General features: G+C 45.6%; 1 protein-coding gene across 1 annotated transcript in view; it reads left to right on the forward strand.

Moving 5' to 3' along the window:
* Window positions 1–15,777, forward strand: part of NUBPL (NUBP iron-sulfur cluster assembly factor, mitochondrial) — a 225,428-nt gene that overhangs the window by 37,659 nt on the left and 171,992 nt on the right. Inside the window, exon 4 of the mRNA XM_090033568.1 lies at window positions 333–423. Within this exon, the coding sequence (XP_089889694.1) occupies window positions 333–423 (91 nt within the window). The remainder of the gene's footprint in view (window positions 1–332; window positions 424–15,777) is intronic.

Genomic DNA, 15,777 nt, shown 5'->3' on the forward strand with positions numbered 1-15,777 from the left:
ATGGTAAGACTTTTTTTCCTTTTTAGGCCTTTGCAAAAATAAGGTGCCTGTTATATTTGTGGGCATGGTATATGCAAAAACAAAATTGTACTATGGGCCTCTGGGATTACCTTGGTGGGACAAATTCTACCCATGCTTTCTAATAATGGTGGGTATTAAATATAAAATTACATACTTACCACTCAGTTACCCAAGTTGTATGAAGTAAATTTTGGCTGTTAAGCAGTTTGTTGTATTTATTTCTACATTTGAGCTTTGAATCTCTGCTGGACAGACCTTCCTTGAAGCAAGAAAGATGTTTTGACCATCAGATATGTTTTGTTCTCCTGCAGACAAAATCAGTTGGCTTGCTTGATGCAGATGTATATGGCCCTTCAATTCCAAGGATGATGAATTTGAAAGGAAATCCAGAATTAACCTCACGTAAGTGAAAGCCATGTTTGCTCTGATATTTTATGTTTAGTTTGGTATTCACACCTCTTCACAATGAATCAGTATTTCCTAATCATCCATTGTAATATAAGTATGACATGGAAAGGCCAATACTACTACTACTACTACTACTAATGGAAAAATGGATTTGGTATAGCCAACTTTTTCCTTCTCTTTTTAAAAAAGAAAAAAAGACAAATCCTTGTCAAAGTCAGTATAGCAAAACAGTATGCCTGGGAAAGAGGAGGAATGTCATTATGGTAGGTTATGTCAAACACCATTTAACTATCCAGCTGACTTTGACTTTGTCTCTTACTTTTCATTGAGCCAGTCTCCAGGCCACCAGATTTGCTTTCATAGTATCATAGTGCTTAGGATCGGAAGAGACCTAAACAGATCATCAAATCCGACCCCCCTGCCGTGGGCTGGAACAGGTGCCAGGGTCATATCACCCCAGCCAAATATCTGTTCAGCCTCCTCTTGAGGACCCCCAAGGTAGCAGAGAGTACCACTTCACTTGGGAGCCCATTCCAGAGCCTGGCAGCCCTAACTGTAAAGTAGTGTCTCCTGAAGTCCAGCCTGAACCAGGTCTCAACAATTTGTGGCCATTATTCCTAGTAACCCAAGATGGTGCCTGGGGGAGTAGAGCCTCACCCAATTCTCGCTGGTCCCCCCTGGTGAGTTTATAAACAGTCACAGGTCCCCTCTCAGCCTTCTCTTGTGGAGGCTGAATAGGTTCAGGCCCTTTAGCCTCTCCTCGTAGGGCCTGCCCTGCTGCCCCTTGACCATGCAAGTGGCTCTCCTCTGGACCCTCTCAGTGCTAGCCACATCCCTCTTGAAGTGCGGTGCCCAGAACTGGACGCAGTACTCCAACTGTGGCCTGACCAGTGCCATATAGAGGGGAAGGATCACGTCCCTGGACCTGCTTGTGATGCATCTGTGGATACACAACAAGGTGCAGTTAGCCTTATTGACCACTTCCTTGCATTGGCAGCTCATGTTCATCCTGGAGTCAACAATGACTCCAAGATCCCTTTCTGCCACCGTGTTGACAAGAAGGGTGTTCCCCAGCCTATAGGTGTGTTGCTGGTTCTTTCTCCTTAGATGCAGCACCTTTCACTTGTCTGTGTTGAATTCCATCCTATTCTCATCCGCCCACCTCTGTAACCTGTGTAGATCTAGCTGGATTCTGTCCCTCCCCTCCAGCGTGCCCACTTCGCCCCACATATTGGTGTCATCAGCGAATTTGGACAGTGTGTTTTCCACACCCACATCCAGGACGCTGATAAAAATGTTGAACAGTACAGGCCCCAGTCCCCCGGGGACTCCACTGCCCACATCCCTCCAGGTCGAAAATGACCTGTCCACCACCACTCTTTGGGTATGACCATCTAGCCAATTTGCCACCCATCTGCCTACACACCCATTTGCCACTGATGTGTAGGCATCAGTGCCACAGTCACAAAGTTTTTTTAAGAGAATGTGATGGGACACCGTGTCAAGGCCTTCTTAAAGTCCAGGAAGATGACATCCACCTTGATGCCCTCGTCCAGGGACTTTGTGACCTGATCATAAAATGAAACCAGTTTAGTCAGGCAGGACATGCCCTCATTGAACCCATGTTGGTTTCCCCTGAGCATTACCTCCCCTTCTGGGCCCTTTCAGATGTGCTTCTTGATAATTTTCTCAAAGGTCTTCCCAAGGTTTGTTTGATGTTTCCTTGGAGAGACTGGGGGAATTCTTCACTCATCTAGAGCTGAGAAAGGAAGCTCTTTTGTCTTCTGCATCAGAAGCCTTCCTGCAGGCAAGAGAAGTATGGGGGAAAGAGAAGAAAGTAGGGAGGAGAGTGCCCATGATTACCTGTTCCAGCTTTAAGCTGCTGAAAGCCATTGTCTAGTTGAAGATCTGTAACAGTTTTCTTGGAAGTCTCTCCTCTCCTCCAGTGCCCAGACCAGGTTCAAATATACAGTTGCTAGTGTGACCGAATAGAAATTGTCTGGTAAATACTTTGTTACACACACCATTAAGCCCAGTTGAAAAAGTTGAAAATATTTGGACATACAGACCAGTCCCTGTTGTTAAAATGATAGCCAAGTACTGTGACCCTATCAAAGAATGGACAGGTTGACAGTACTGCCTACACACACATTGCTGTGAACAAGGGCAGAGAGCGAACATATGCTTGTTCCATTTTAAAAATGGGCTGCAGCTTTGCAAGAAATATTAGCGTTAACCTTTAAATTTGTGGACAGGAAGTCATAGGAAAAAGGAAGTAGAAGTTGCTTTCAGTTTCTAGTAGTGCCATTACCTTTGTATAGTTAATATATTGTTTTGCAAAGTGTTCATTTTTTAACATACACTTGAGCATTTATAATTGCAGATGTTGAATATGAGGGAGCTCATTCTGAGGTGGGTAATTTGATACATTATGATTTTGTATAATATTTATAAAAAAAATGTAAAAGAACAGTATTTCGTTTCCAAAGTCAAATGCTCAAAAATGAAGAACTGTTTGTACAACTTAAATTATTCTCCTTTATGTTTCTAGTTTGTGCTCTCAGAGAGAGGGCAGAGGTTCCCAAACTTTTTCTTTCAGCATACCCCCTTCCAGATTTATCAGCTGTCCACATACCTGTATCAACATAAGTTTTATTATTCCTATGTACCCCCCAGAGATGTCTTGTGTGTCCTCAGGGGTATGTGCACCACAGTTTGGGAACCCCTGAAAGAGGGCTTCTAATAGTATGTATGTGAAGACTGTATCACAATGGACCAGTATTAAGGTTGGACCAGCAACTGTGAAATTTGACAGTTTTTAGCTTTTGAGTGCTTGACTTTGCAACCTAAATATTGCTCTTTTGCCCATAAGTTTTGCCTATAATTTCCTAGGTTATTTTTTAATGAAGGGTAAAAAGAAATTCTATTAGTTGCAACTGTAATAAGCATTATGCATCGTAAGTAGGGTTTGGTTACCTGAATTTTTGGTATTCAAGCACAGATTTCCATTGCAGTAATTACAGGACTATATCAGTTGTTGTCAGGAGAAGGTTGTTATAGCAGCAGCCCATTTGCCTTTCTAGGATCTCCCCTAGGTCCAGTGGAGAAGCCTGGCCCTTTTTTTCCCTTTATTTCTTTCCATAAAGTGGAAGACTTCTTTCCCTGCAGTACTCAAAATGACAGGGCTGCTGGGATCATGACTGAGTCCAGGTGATTTATGGGGGGAAGCCTGACTTGACCTGCTAACTCTTTTTCTTTCTACCTTTCTGAGAGTAAGGATAGCTGCTGCTACATTTGACCAGAAGTGGGAATAGCCATAGTCAGGGTCCCTGAAGTGTTTTGAAGTGTAGCCTGACTTAGCTCAGTTGTGTTTCCCATTTTCCTCAATACTGCAGGTACTCTAAGAGCTTCCATGCAGTCCGTGTTCAGCACATATGGCTAAAAAATGGTGGTAGGTTGGTGCCAGTTAACTAAACGTGAACATTCTGGCATTATTTGAGCAGGCTTCCACATTTTTCTTGAGAACTCCAGAGACGAAATGGAGATGGTTATTTTTAATTGTTTTCTGTTTTGACCAGAGTGGAGTGGAAATATTTGAAATTCTCAAACAATGTTTGTAAAATTATTTTCTAATGGAAGCGAAATGCAGCTTAAAGAAGTGGGGATTGTTGCTGGCTACTTGTATAACAAGGTTTTGTCTAGGCATACTTTTTGTACTATAAGAAAATCTGTAGAAAAACTGATTCAATCCCATAAAATGGCTGTTTTTCTGCTTTCAAAGGGTGTTTATCCAATTCTAACTTACATCAGTAAGTTCAAACCTGCACTACTCTTTTAGCTTGTCTTGCTTGTTTGCAGTATTTCTCTCAGTTGGGTCTTTTGGTTTAGTCCCACGTCTTTTCCATTCTTATCCTTGTAAACACTAACCAGGAAGCCACACTGAATTAGTTTTTGTTTTTATAAATATATCTAAATATATTTACATATTTATATGTATAAGTGTGTATGGGAATATATACATCTATTTTACTGCTATTAGTTTTGTGTACAAAATATACTTGATACTTTAAATAGAGGAGTTTTTTTTTATTTTGCATTCCATATTTCCCCTGGCTACTCTCTCATTTAGTTGTTAACAATAATGTTTAACCTAGTTTCTGGATAATAGATTACTGCTGGATTTGCAAAGAAGCTTATGGTGAAGTTCAAGCAAACTGTAGACACGCTAGCTGAAAAAAATGGTTAAGTAGCATGGTTCTTTCACTCTGGAGGGTCCATTCCACAGCTGCTATTTAAAGAGATCCAAATTCTAGCCAGCATTACTCTAGGATATGGAAAAAATATTAGATTAAAACAGGTTAACAAAAAATGGGGACTTGCTTCAGAGCAGCTAACATGTGGTACCTATTCATGTATTTGTTCATGTACCATGTACCACATTTACCCAAATTTAAGACACTTCCCCAATAATTAGATTCTGTACATGGAAAATGTATACATTTATTATAATTTTCTATGTATAGAATCTAATTATTGGAGGAACATCTTAAATTTCTCTCCCTCCTACTACTGCAGACAATAGGGGTGGTATTTTGGGAGACAGTAAGGGGGCAGGCAGTGGAGAGAACAGGAGGGGACAGGGAGATGGGGAGCAGGTAGTAGGGGCAGTGTGGAGGTGGTGGGGGAGGCATACAGTTTGTCCACTGCCATCTGTCCCCCCCCTGCACTTCCCTCCCCATGTGCCTACCTCCACCCCCTTCCCCCCAACCCCTTTCTTCCCCTCTCTGGGCTACTTTGGCCCCCCACAGCATTGGATCCCCACTCCCTTCTTCCCCCCATTCTCCCTTCCTAGGCTAGGGATAGAAGTTGCACATAAACTGGTTTAAGTGATCAGAAACTGGTTTAAACCTGTAACAGAACAGAAATTCAGTGCATAAAAACCACTTTCAAAATGGCCAAATCTGTAAAATAAACCTGGTTGAATGTAGTATCAGAATTAACTGATTTACATCAGACTGGTTTATGGAACTTCTGTTCCAGACCCCTTCCTAGTTTAAGTTAACTCAGAGTCCCCCAGCATCCCAGGATGCTTTGCAGCCTGGGGCTGGGCTATGTTGTCTGTTCCAGCAGAACCAGGTTGGCCCAGCCCCCCTGGTCCATAGTTGGGCACTATTGCAGCTCTGGCTAGCTGAGAAGGTGGTGGGAAACCTGACCCTTGACCACAGCCAGGGTCTGCCGGGGAGGGGGGAGCAGCCCCTCACAGGCTTTTCCCTCACTTGCAACTCGAGCAGGGGAGGGATGTGTGGCCAGACCCTGGGCCAGGTTGGCAGAAAGAGGCAGGGGGGAAAAGGAGCTTTAAGTTGCACCTTGTCATGCATCCACAGATGCATCACGAGCAAGACTAAGGAGGTGATCCTCCTCCTCTATACAATATTGGTCAAGCCACAGTTGGAGTTCTGCATTCAGTTCTGGGTGCCACTTCAGGAGGGATGTGGGTAGCATTGAGAGGGTCCAGAGGAGGGCCACTCGCATGGTCAGGGGGCAGCAGGGCAGGCCCTATGAGGAGAGGCTGTGGGACCTGAACCTATTCAGCCTCCACAAGAGAAGGCTGAGAGGGGATCTGGTGGCCGTCTATCAACTTACCAGGGAGAACCAGCGGGGAACAGGAGAGTAGGAACGGCCACACGTTAATTGAGGATAGGTTCAAACTAGACATCAGGAGGTGGCTAGGATCTGGACCCAACTTCCAAGTGAAGTGGTGCTCACTCCTATCCTGGGGATCTTCAGAGGGAGGCTGGATGATCACCTAGCCAGGGTCATTTGACCCCAGCATTCTTTCCTGCCATGGCAGGGGGTTGGACTTGATGATCTGCTCAGCTCCCTTCCAACCCTACCAGCTATGAAACTAGGAAGCATCTGTCTTCCAGCATGGGATCCCCACTGGGGTCTGCCTGGCAGGGGTGGAACAGTCCCTGCTTGGCTTTTCCCCACTTGCTGCTTGAGTGGAGGGGGTGGGGCAGGGGTGTGGCCAGACTTTGGCTGCAGCAGGCTGAGGCAGAGAGGAGGGAGAGGGGTTTAAACCCCCTCTCGTACTCTCATGGGACCTCCATGTCAGGAGTGCAGCAGCCCCTGCTTGGCTTTTCTTCGCTGGCTGCAGCATTCAGGGGGCATGGTCAGATGCCAGCCCCAGGCCGGCATGCTTGTGTGGAGGGGAAGGAGGCCCAGGACTCCAGCAGGGGTTTGCCTGGGGGGCAGGCAGTCCCTGCCAGGCTTTTTCCTCCCCTTCCACCCTGCACCGTGCTTGAGTCCTTTGAATCCCTCCCCTGGTCCACATGGGGCCCCAGCCAGGAGCCTAATGGAGGGGCAGCCCCTACCAGACTTCTGCCTCTTCCCCACTCTCTGTTCAAGGGGGTTGGGGAGCAGCCCATTCCAGGCTTTTGCCCCTTCTCCTTTGAGTGGAGAGCTGGGTTGTGGCCGTGGCAGAGGCACACAGAGGAAGTTGGGGTAGTGGGGTTTCAACTCCCCACCATGCTGCATTGGACCCCAGCTGGCAATGCCTGGGTGGAAGAGGGGGAGGAGAAAACCCTGGCAGGGACCTTGGTGGGGGACCTCCCCCCATCCCCTCAAATGGGAAGCGGGGAACAGAAGCCTGGCAGGGGCTATCTCCCCTCCACTGCCCCCTGCCCAGACAGACCTGGCTGGGGTCCTTTGCCGGCATGGGAGGGGCTTTAAACCCGCTTTCCCCACTCCCTCAGTGTGCCAGCCTGGGGCCAGGGTGTGGCTACACCCCCACTCTCCACTCCAGCAGGGAAGGGGCAAAAGCCTGGCAGGGGCTGCCCCACAACCCCCTTGAGCAGGAAGTGGGGGAGAGGCAGAAGCCTGGCAGGGGCTGCTCTCCCATCGGACTCCTGGCTGGAATCCCGTGAGGGCTAGGGAAGGGATTTAAATCCTCTCCCTCCCTGCCTCAGTGTGCACCCCCTGGGCTGGGGCATAGGCTGCTCTCCACTCAAGTGATGAGAGAGGGAGAAAACCCTGGCAGATGCTTCCCTCTCCCCACACTTGAGCGGGGAGCAGAGGGAGAAGTGTGGTAGCTCCTTTCCCCCGATGTAGATCCTGACTGGGGTTCTGTGTGGCCATTGAGGGGGTTTAAACCCCCCTCCCCCCAGCCTGTTGGCCCTGGGTGTAGCTATGCCCCTCACTTTCAGCTGGGGGTGGGGAAAGCCTGGCAGAGACTGCCCCTCCCCATAGGGAGCAGTGGGGCAAAAGCCTGGCAGGGGCCTGTGTGCCAGGGATGGGGTTTAAACTCCCCTCTCCTCCTTCAACATGGAGGCCCAGGCCAGGAATGGTGAAGTGGGGGGTGATGAGCTTGGCAGGGTGCCCCCTCCCCACCTGTAGCTGGCCCCGAGCTGGCATTCCATGTGGGCCACGAAGTGAGATTTAAAGCCCTCCTCTCCCTGGCCTCAGCATGCTGGCCCCAGGCTGGGGTCTGTCCATGCCCGCTCTGCTTAAGCAGGGAGGGAGGAAAAGCCTGAAGCTTCCTCTCTTCCCTTTAGCAGTGGCTGGCAGGCTGGGAGGGGTGCTCTAGCACCTCCCAGCTTCTGGCCTGAGCCCCTGCAGGTGTGTGGCTGCGTTTCCAGAATCGAAAGCGAATGTCTGTTCACGTGCTTCTCAGTTCAAGCTACACAGTAACCTGCAAAGACTGAATTGATTCAGCCTCTGGCTTTTTGAATGTCTGTACTTAACCCCCAAAGTTTGTACCTTGTGCTTGCCCCTCCACCACCCACTTACCTTTGCTATGGCACTGGCAGTCTCTATCCCCGCTGCATCCTGGGGCACTGTGCACAGCTCCAACCTGGCCCCATAGCAGCGCTGCAGAGCCAGCACTGCTGCTACAGGGCTGGGTTGTGACCATGTTTCATGTTCCAGGCATCAGTGAGGATGGAGCCTGCTGGCTCCAGAGCAAAGGTAAGGGGCATGTGGGGTGTGGATTGGGGCTGGATCTGGAGCCCCAGCAGCTTCCTGCTGCTGCTGGCTCATACATAATTCTAAGATGAGGGGTTTCTCCACCCCCCATGTTAAATGGGGGAGAGGGGGGAAACTTTGTTTTTTAATTTAAGTAAATATAGTTCTATTCAGTAAGTGAAAGCCTTAGATCACTATTTTAGTTTACAGTTGTGGGCGAGTGAACAATTATTGTGCAACAGTTGCTCTGGAGCAAGTTCTATTCCTAGTTAACTTGCTTTTAAGTATCCTCAGTCTGCTAAAGAGTGACAAGTGAGTGACTTCCTCTTAACTGCAGTATCAAAAGGAATTTTTTCAGAAAAATTAGGAAAGCAGGAATGTAGAATAAATGTCGTTTAATAACAAGTCCACTTCAATTTTATGTTTACAGTTTTATTGGTAAGAATATTTTAGTGAATCTAGGTATATTGCTGTATATAGTAGAGAGCTTGTATCTAGATTTATTCTTAAGTGCATGATGTGTGTGAACTTTTCATACAGAGGAAGGAATGTAGTATTATAAACAAATAATGAAAGGCCTCCTTAATATAAGCACTAACAATTTGCCTACTCATGTATAATGTAATTTGTTCTCGCTGTTGCACCTTTCTTTTTTATTTTAAATGGATTTTATGGAATGTACATGTGTAAATGAATCAGGGTTTTTACAGAAGTAAAACAATAGATTTGTATATTTTAAGTGCTAGACATATTAAGTAAGTCTGCTGACAAAATCAGCTCAGTATGTCATCTGCATGAATGATAACAGAATTATAATCTTTGGTTCTGATACTTCCTCAGAAACACCACTTAGTCTCTGCCAAGAGAAACATTTCATATGAACTTTTAATTCTTGTTTGAATGAAGTTGCAGTTTTATAAAGGGTGTTGGCAAATTATCTGCTATTAAATTGATTCAGTTGTGAAAATAAGAATTTGGAAGATTAGAAAACTGAGAGTGGACTTTCAGTATTATTTTACTTGAATGAGTGCCAACGAAGGAGTTGGCTTTCAAGCAGATGATATCATTAATAGGTAAGAATAACTAAGTTCTTTTCAGTTTAGCTTAAAAAAATCTTCTCTAGAATATAAACATAGTCTTTTCTTTTGGATAGTATTGGATTTTATATTTAACTTCCAAAATTGAAATAGAATAACTGAATAAAAACAAGGAGTTCAACATTACAACTGTTCAGTGTTATTTTTACATGCAACAAATCCTAGGATAAGAATGGGTGTTTTGCTGTTATACTTCCAGCTGTGACCGTGGATTGTTATGTAATCTCCCCAGTGGTGTCTATCCCCCAACATGCCTGCCACATTGTGGCAGTGAAGCTTGTGCTGCCCACATGGGGGAGATTCCAGGGACCCTAGAGAGGGGCCCCAAAGACTACAAGGAGTGCTGGAGTGGGTGATCCAGTTGGCTGGGCATGGGCAGTTAAAAGCCGAACCCAGCAACAACTTTAAGGAGGAGAGAGAAAGAGAGTAAAGTGATTGATGAGATCTGGCAGAGTAACAGTTGTTTCAGCTCAAGAACCTGCACGGACAGAAAACAACAAATTGTGAGTGGCTGTGGTGCAGGACAGCGGTTCCTGGAAGAAACCGGGGACCCACGGTTCTGCAAACCGCCAGGCTTAATGATAAGAATCATACAGGTCTAGAATAAGAGCAGAAATAGACAGCCAGTAGCCTCGGGTTAACTGAGCCATGTAAAAAAGCGGAACTGTGTGTGGGGAAAACCATCCTATTTCAGCCAAAGGTCAACAGCCATTAAGAACAGAGCAAGCCTCCCTCTTTTTTCTTCTTTTTCATCAAGTCATGGCAGGCAAGATGGGGTGGATGTGCTGAGTAAAAACCTTAATTAAAAGACCTGCTGTGACCTTGGAGCTAGCATGCTACAAAATCTTGACAACACGTAATTGGGTTAAACCACCTGCTCATACACATCTTGATGTTCAAATAAAGGAGGGGTTCAGTGTGTTCTTAATTAGGCTCCTGTTCAAGGTTACTCACAATACTGCTGGGGCTGATGTGAGGCTCTGCCTTTCCTACACCCTGACCAGTCGTTAACCACTGAAGGTGAATATTCAGTGATGCTTATCAGCTGCCATGGTCTTCAGGCTCCTGACCAGGTCCTCTTGTGATTGTCAGATTTAATTTTATGCTTCTCCCTTATCTCAAGCAGTGCAGAACTCAACTAAAGCAGGGGTGTTCCTCTCACTAGGGCACTACTCTTACCTATATCAAATGTCCCAATCGGCCTTCCCTCGAAGTCTGCCAGTGTCTAGCAAGGAAGTTTCAAAATCCCAAGATTAGATGGATAGGTAAATATTTGAAATATACTTCTAAACTTTAATTAGATATTGGATAATCTGCCAGCAGTGTGGAATAGATATGAAAGCTAGTTATTATGCATTGTACATAGGTGAAACTTCTAAATATAAATAACATTGCTGTTTCTTCTATTTTATGCTTCCTCCAAAATGGCAGTCTTCTCATTAGTGAACTGCAAAATGTATTATTTTTTTAAATCTATCATTTAAAGTAATGGGCAGAGAGACAAAGTTACTGAAATTGTCAAAAGTATAATGGGATGCTTATAATCTTAACAATCCTTTATGATCTTTTTAACCATAATACTATCATAGCTAGTTGAATTTACTGTAAATCACATTTAAAAGAGTAAAGAGGCAAATGCAACTTAATGGGCATATCTACATGAGACACAGACTGCCCAGTAGTCCGATACCACTGTGCAGTAGCGTCATGTGCCAAAAACCATGCCAAGACGCTACTACACAGTAGTATTAGTTTATTGTGCAGTACTGTCACTTAAAAGGTGTTTGCCGGTGCTATTGCACAGTAACTCAGGTTACTGTGCATTTATTTATCACTTGCTTATACAAGTACTAAATAAATGCGCAGTAACCACTGCACAGTAGAGTCTTGTGTAGACATGCCCATTGTAAAAATACTGGGAGATACTTTACTTCACTAGAACATTTTGGTACTTCTGTAATACCTTGTAACAGAAAGCACTTGACAGCCTTTTCTAGAGAATTGAGATGACCAGAAGCAATAACATTTTGAGTTTGCTTTTACAATGTTTTATCAGTAGGATTTTATATTGTGTACAGTAAAATAGAATAGTATTGTTGGTACTATAGAAATCCATGTGTTAACAAAATGTTGCTAGAAATGGGTTCACATTCATTCCAGACACTGGTATAGACTTAAAAAAAGTTATATTTGAGAGCTTTTATTTTAACACATTTTTGAAAGTCTGCTTTCTGCTGTTGCTGCTGAACCTCTTAACTGTAGCAAAGTTATTGAAATATTCGGCTGTATCCAGGGGTGAACCCATTTTGGCTTATGCATGTTTAGAGTCTAAAAATAGGATTTAAATGGTTTACTGTGGGTGAGAAACATTCCAACTGAATATTAGGGGATGAATTTCAAATGTATCTTCCCTCATTGAAAACTTCTTTCAGTTACTGGTAATATGATTTAATAGTCCAGCATAGCTAACATTTATAGTGCTTAATGAATATTAGAAAGATAATATAATTATTGTAATAATTATACAATATTTACCAATGTCTTCTAAACATTTGTTTTAAGCTAGGGGCTGTATTCTTCTACAAAGCTGCTGCCTTTGCAGTTTTATCAACAAAGCCAGCTCATAGCTTCATTAATGTAAAAACTAATTTTGATTTCAAGCAGTGTTAGTTTATTTGCAGTCTAATGCATTAGAACCCAAGATGTTATAGCTGGGTGGTTTGTAATCTGCTTAATTTGCAGTGTCTTGCTGAGTTGAGAACAAGCTGCTCAGCTGTTGGCTGCACTTTTTACTTCAAAGGGTGCTGCTTTCATTCTGAGCTGGAGCAGCACATTAGCAGCTGATCAGGGAAACTGCACTCTGAAATAAGTTGGAGCTCCCAAGCAGTCCTGTGTAGTGGTTTGCTGCAGCTGTGTATGACGCCAGCTAGTTCACAGACTGTCATCTTTACAGGGGGTTGGGAACCTAATCCTACAAAGTGTTTGGGTTCTGTATTATGCTTCCCCAGTTTCTTGACTGTCCAGAAGAAAGAATCGCCTCAGTTGGTAAAAGTGGTTATTCAGCCTACTTTTATAACAGGAACATGTGCTTCCTATTGGTCCTGCTATGACAGTAGCATGAGAGCACCTTTGTTCTCCTCTTATAAATATCTTTGGACCTCATTAGTGTCTGATCACTATTCCTTTTTCTGGTCTCTGGGCAGTGCTCCTAGGACAGAGCTCTGTGCCTGACATTGGTGTTGGGGGAAAAATCACTCTTTTAAACCAAATTATAAAGCAGGCCCAAACAGCTGCTTCCTCTTGGATCTCTCCCCAGGAAGGTATGGTAGATCTTCGCCATGTCCATATCTATCACCAGTTTAAATTAATAATCGCTAAGAAAACTGCTAAAGGCATACGAATAAAACGGTTTATTAATTAACACAATTTGGAACCAGCAGTAAAGTTACCCATAAAGTATAAATACACGCAGTGATAATTCTATAAATCCAAACTTTGTCAAAGACCAGAGAGCTTCAAAGAAAGATTTATTTATTGAAGACTCCGCTGGATTTGGCACTCTCTCCCCTTTGACCCAGTACCCGAAGTCTACCTACTTCTGTGTGGGTTACTGGTCACTTACAGGGTTTCAGAACAGTAATAGACAGTATCCAGTCCAGCCTAGGAGGGGTGATACTTGCACCAGAATCAAAGGAGCCGCTACTATAGCACTGTCGTGCAACAGACGGGGAATTGTCAGTGAGCCGACTCTTTCCTGACTGAAGGCAGCCTCAGCATTGGATGAACCCTGGTGATGAGAGGAATCTCAGCTTCACGCTGTGGTCCTGCTCGTATTCCGCCTTTCACCCAGTTGCTCACTTCATCCCATCAATCACTCTCTCTCTTTCTCATATCCTTCCTGTCACTTCTCTCTCTCTGCACACTCACATACATACACTGACCTGTCAATCAGAGCCCCCTTTTATGTGGGTAGTGTACCCCATTCACTCAGGCGCTGCACTCAGCACGTGGGTGTGCACACGGCACTCTATTCCAGGGCCTCCACAGGTAGCTGACATTGTTCTGCAGAGGGTGGGTCAGGTAGAGGTCATCTGCTGACCTACTTAACAGAGAGTTCCATGATCCAGGCCTGAATTTGCTCTCAACATTGGGTCCCAGAGCTCAGGACCACATTTTGCCTTTTTTTCCCCCCCAAAATTGGCCCTTGCTGATTCCTATTGCAAGTAAAGGGACTTTTTGATGTTTCAGGCATTTTATGCGTGGTAGTTGTGTGTGAGGGTTGTTCCTGGAGTTCTTAAAAATAGGTTAGGGCAAGACTTGTTTAGGTTGGGATGATCCCTGCTATGGGCTGCATGACCTCCTGAGGTCCTTTGCAGCCTTACTTTTCAATGATTCTGTGATTGCTGAAAACAAGACCACAGTCTCACTACCAGCCAATCTCAAAATGCTTGATTTTTGTTTTTAGGATGGTTGAGCTTTACACTCTAGTTGAAGGCAGCTGGGCCCAAGGTGGTTTTGATTTAAATCATCATTTAAATCACTGGTCAGGAAGCCTCAATTTTAATCATTGTTTTCTACAAGTGCATTCTTGTTGTTTGAAATCCTGTATTCATTTAACTTCTTGAAACTTCACATTTTTAGGGAAAGGTAAGGGCTTCATTGTGTGTACGCAAACTTGCAGAGAGGCAAGAGGGCTGATGGATAGGTAATCAGTAGGGGTGCACCGATAGAGATTTTTTGGACCAATACCAATGGCTGTTTTAAGGAGCCATATCAGCCAGTACCAACCTGATTCCGAAATGTGGCTGGGCAGTTTGGAGACCAATATTTGGCTGGTAAGTCTGGTGTGGGGGGGAGCAGATCGAGGCCCCTGCGGTGAGGGAGGGAGTAGGGCAGAGGCAGGTGCTGCTCAGCTGGGGTGGGGTGGGGCACAGGATGGAGCTGTGGGTGGTTTATCCAGGGGGCATGGGGCGGAAGGATGGCTCCTGTCCTGCATGCACCCCAGGAGGGCATGTGGGGTGTGTGCCCTCGGATCTGTGTGGGGCTAGGGTGGGCTGCCACTGTGGGCGGGGACCAGCGGTGGTGCCTGGCTCTTCCAGCAGGGGGGCTGGGCTGGGATGTGCTAAGGGCGCACAGCAGTGGTACTGAGAGGGGGCTGGGGCTGGGATGTACTTGGGGCAGGGGTGTAGCCACCCCAAAAATTCACTGTAGGCCCCCCCACAGCTCCCATCCCAGTGCCACCACTATGCCCTGAGTGCAGCCTCGCCCAGCCCCTGCCAGGAAGAGCCTGGCACTCACTGCAGGGACCTTGATCTTCCCGCCCCCTCCAGCCCCTTCCCTCCCACCACCCTTCCCCCACAGCAGACTTACCAGCCAGATGCTGCTGTCCAAGCCACCAGGCTGTGTTCCTGGCTGCATGCATGATGTGGCTGCGTGCATGCACAGGGCATTTGTCGGCCACATGATCAGCCACATCAGGCAAAAAAAGCCTATTTCCAATACTGTCAATTTTCCTTATATGGGTACTGATTCGATATGGGACCAATGTATCGGTGCATCTCTAGGAATTGTGTCTGTTATCTCTTATCTCTATATACTGCTGTTAACAAGGATGTTATCTCTGGAGACAACATACCCTCCCTGTGCCTGAAGAAAGGTATTTGTGGCCGAAAGCTTGCAAAGAACAATTTTACAACTATTTAGCTGGTCTAATAAAAGATATCACATATACCCAAAGAACCTTCTCTGCCTATGATCTCTGGAGACACAAATCCATAGTTTGAGAACTGAAACAGAGCATCACAGAGATGCTTAATGGGATCTTCTAGACCAGAGGCTCTCAAAGTTTTTATGCTGCAGCACGGCAAACTACAGCCCAGCAGTCACAGCTGACGGTGGTCAGAATTTCTGGCCGGCAGACAGGTAAGGATACCCCGGCCCCACGGGTATAGGGGTGGGCTAAACCTTGCTCTGCCACGGATTTGCAAAAGGAGCTGTGGCCTCCCTGCCCGGCTTTGGGGGACCATGGTTTGCCAGTCTGTGACCACTTCGGTCCAGCAGCCGACCGTGCTACAGAATGGCAGCTGACCTGCTGTGGTCCAGCACTGGGCTGTGGCCCAGGGATTGAGAATCCCTGTTCTACACTGAGCACTGAGTCCCACTGGGTAGAGCTGTTTTCTTGAATCTTTACTAATCTATAGAGGGGCCTCTGGGAGCCCCGTAGGATTGGGCCCCTAATATAGTCCATAGCCTGTTGTGACCTAGTTATAAAACTTCTAAAAGCATTACA

The sequence above is a fragment of the Crocodylus siamensis genome, chromosome 2 (genome assembly GCF_052110815.1).
Source record: "Crocodylus siamensis isolate JL-2025a chromosome 2, ASM5211081v1, whole genome shotgun sequence".
NCBI classification, from domain to species: Eukaryota; Metazoa; Chordata; order Crocodylia; family Crocodylidae; genus Crocodylus; species Crocodylus siamensis.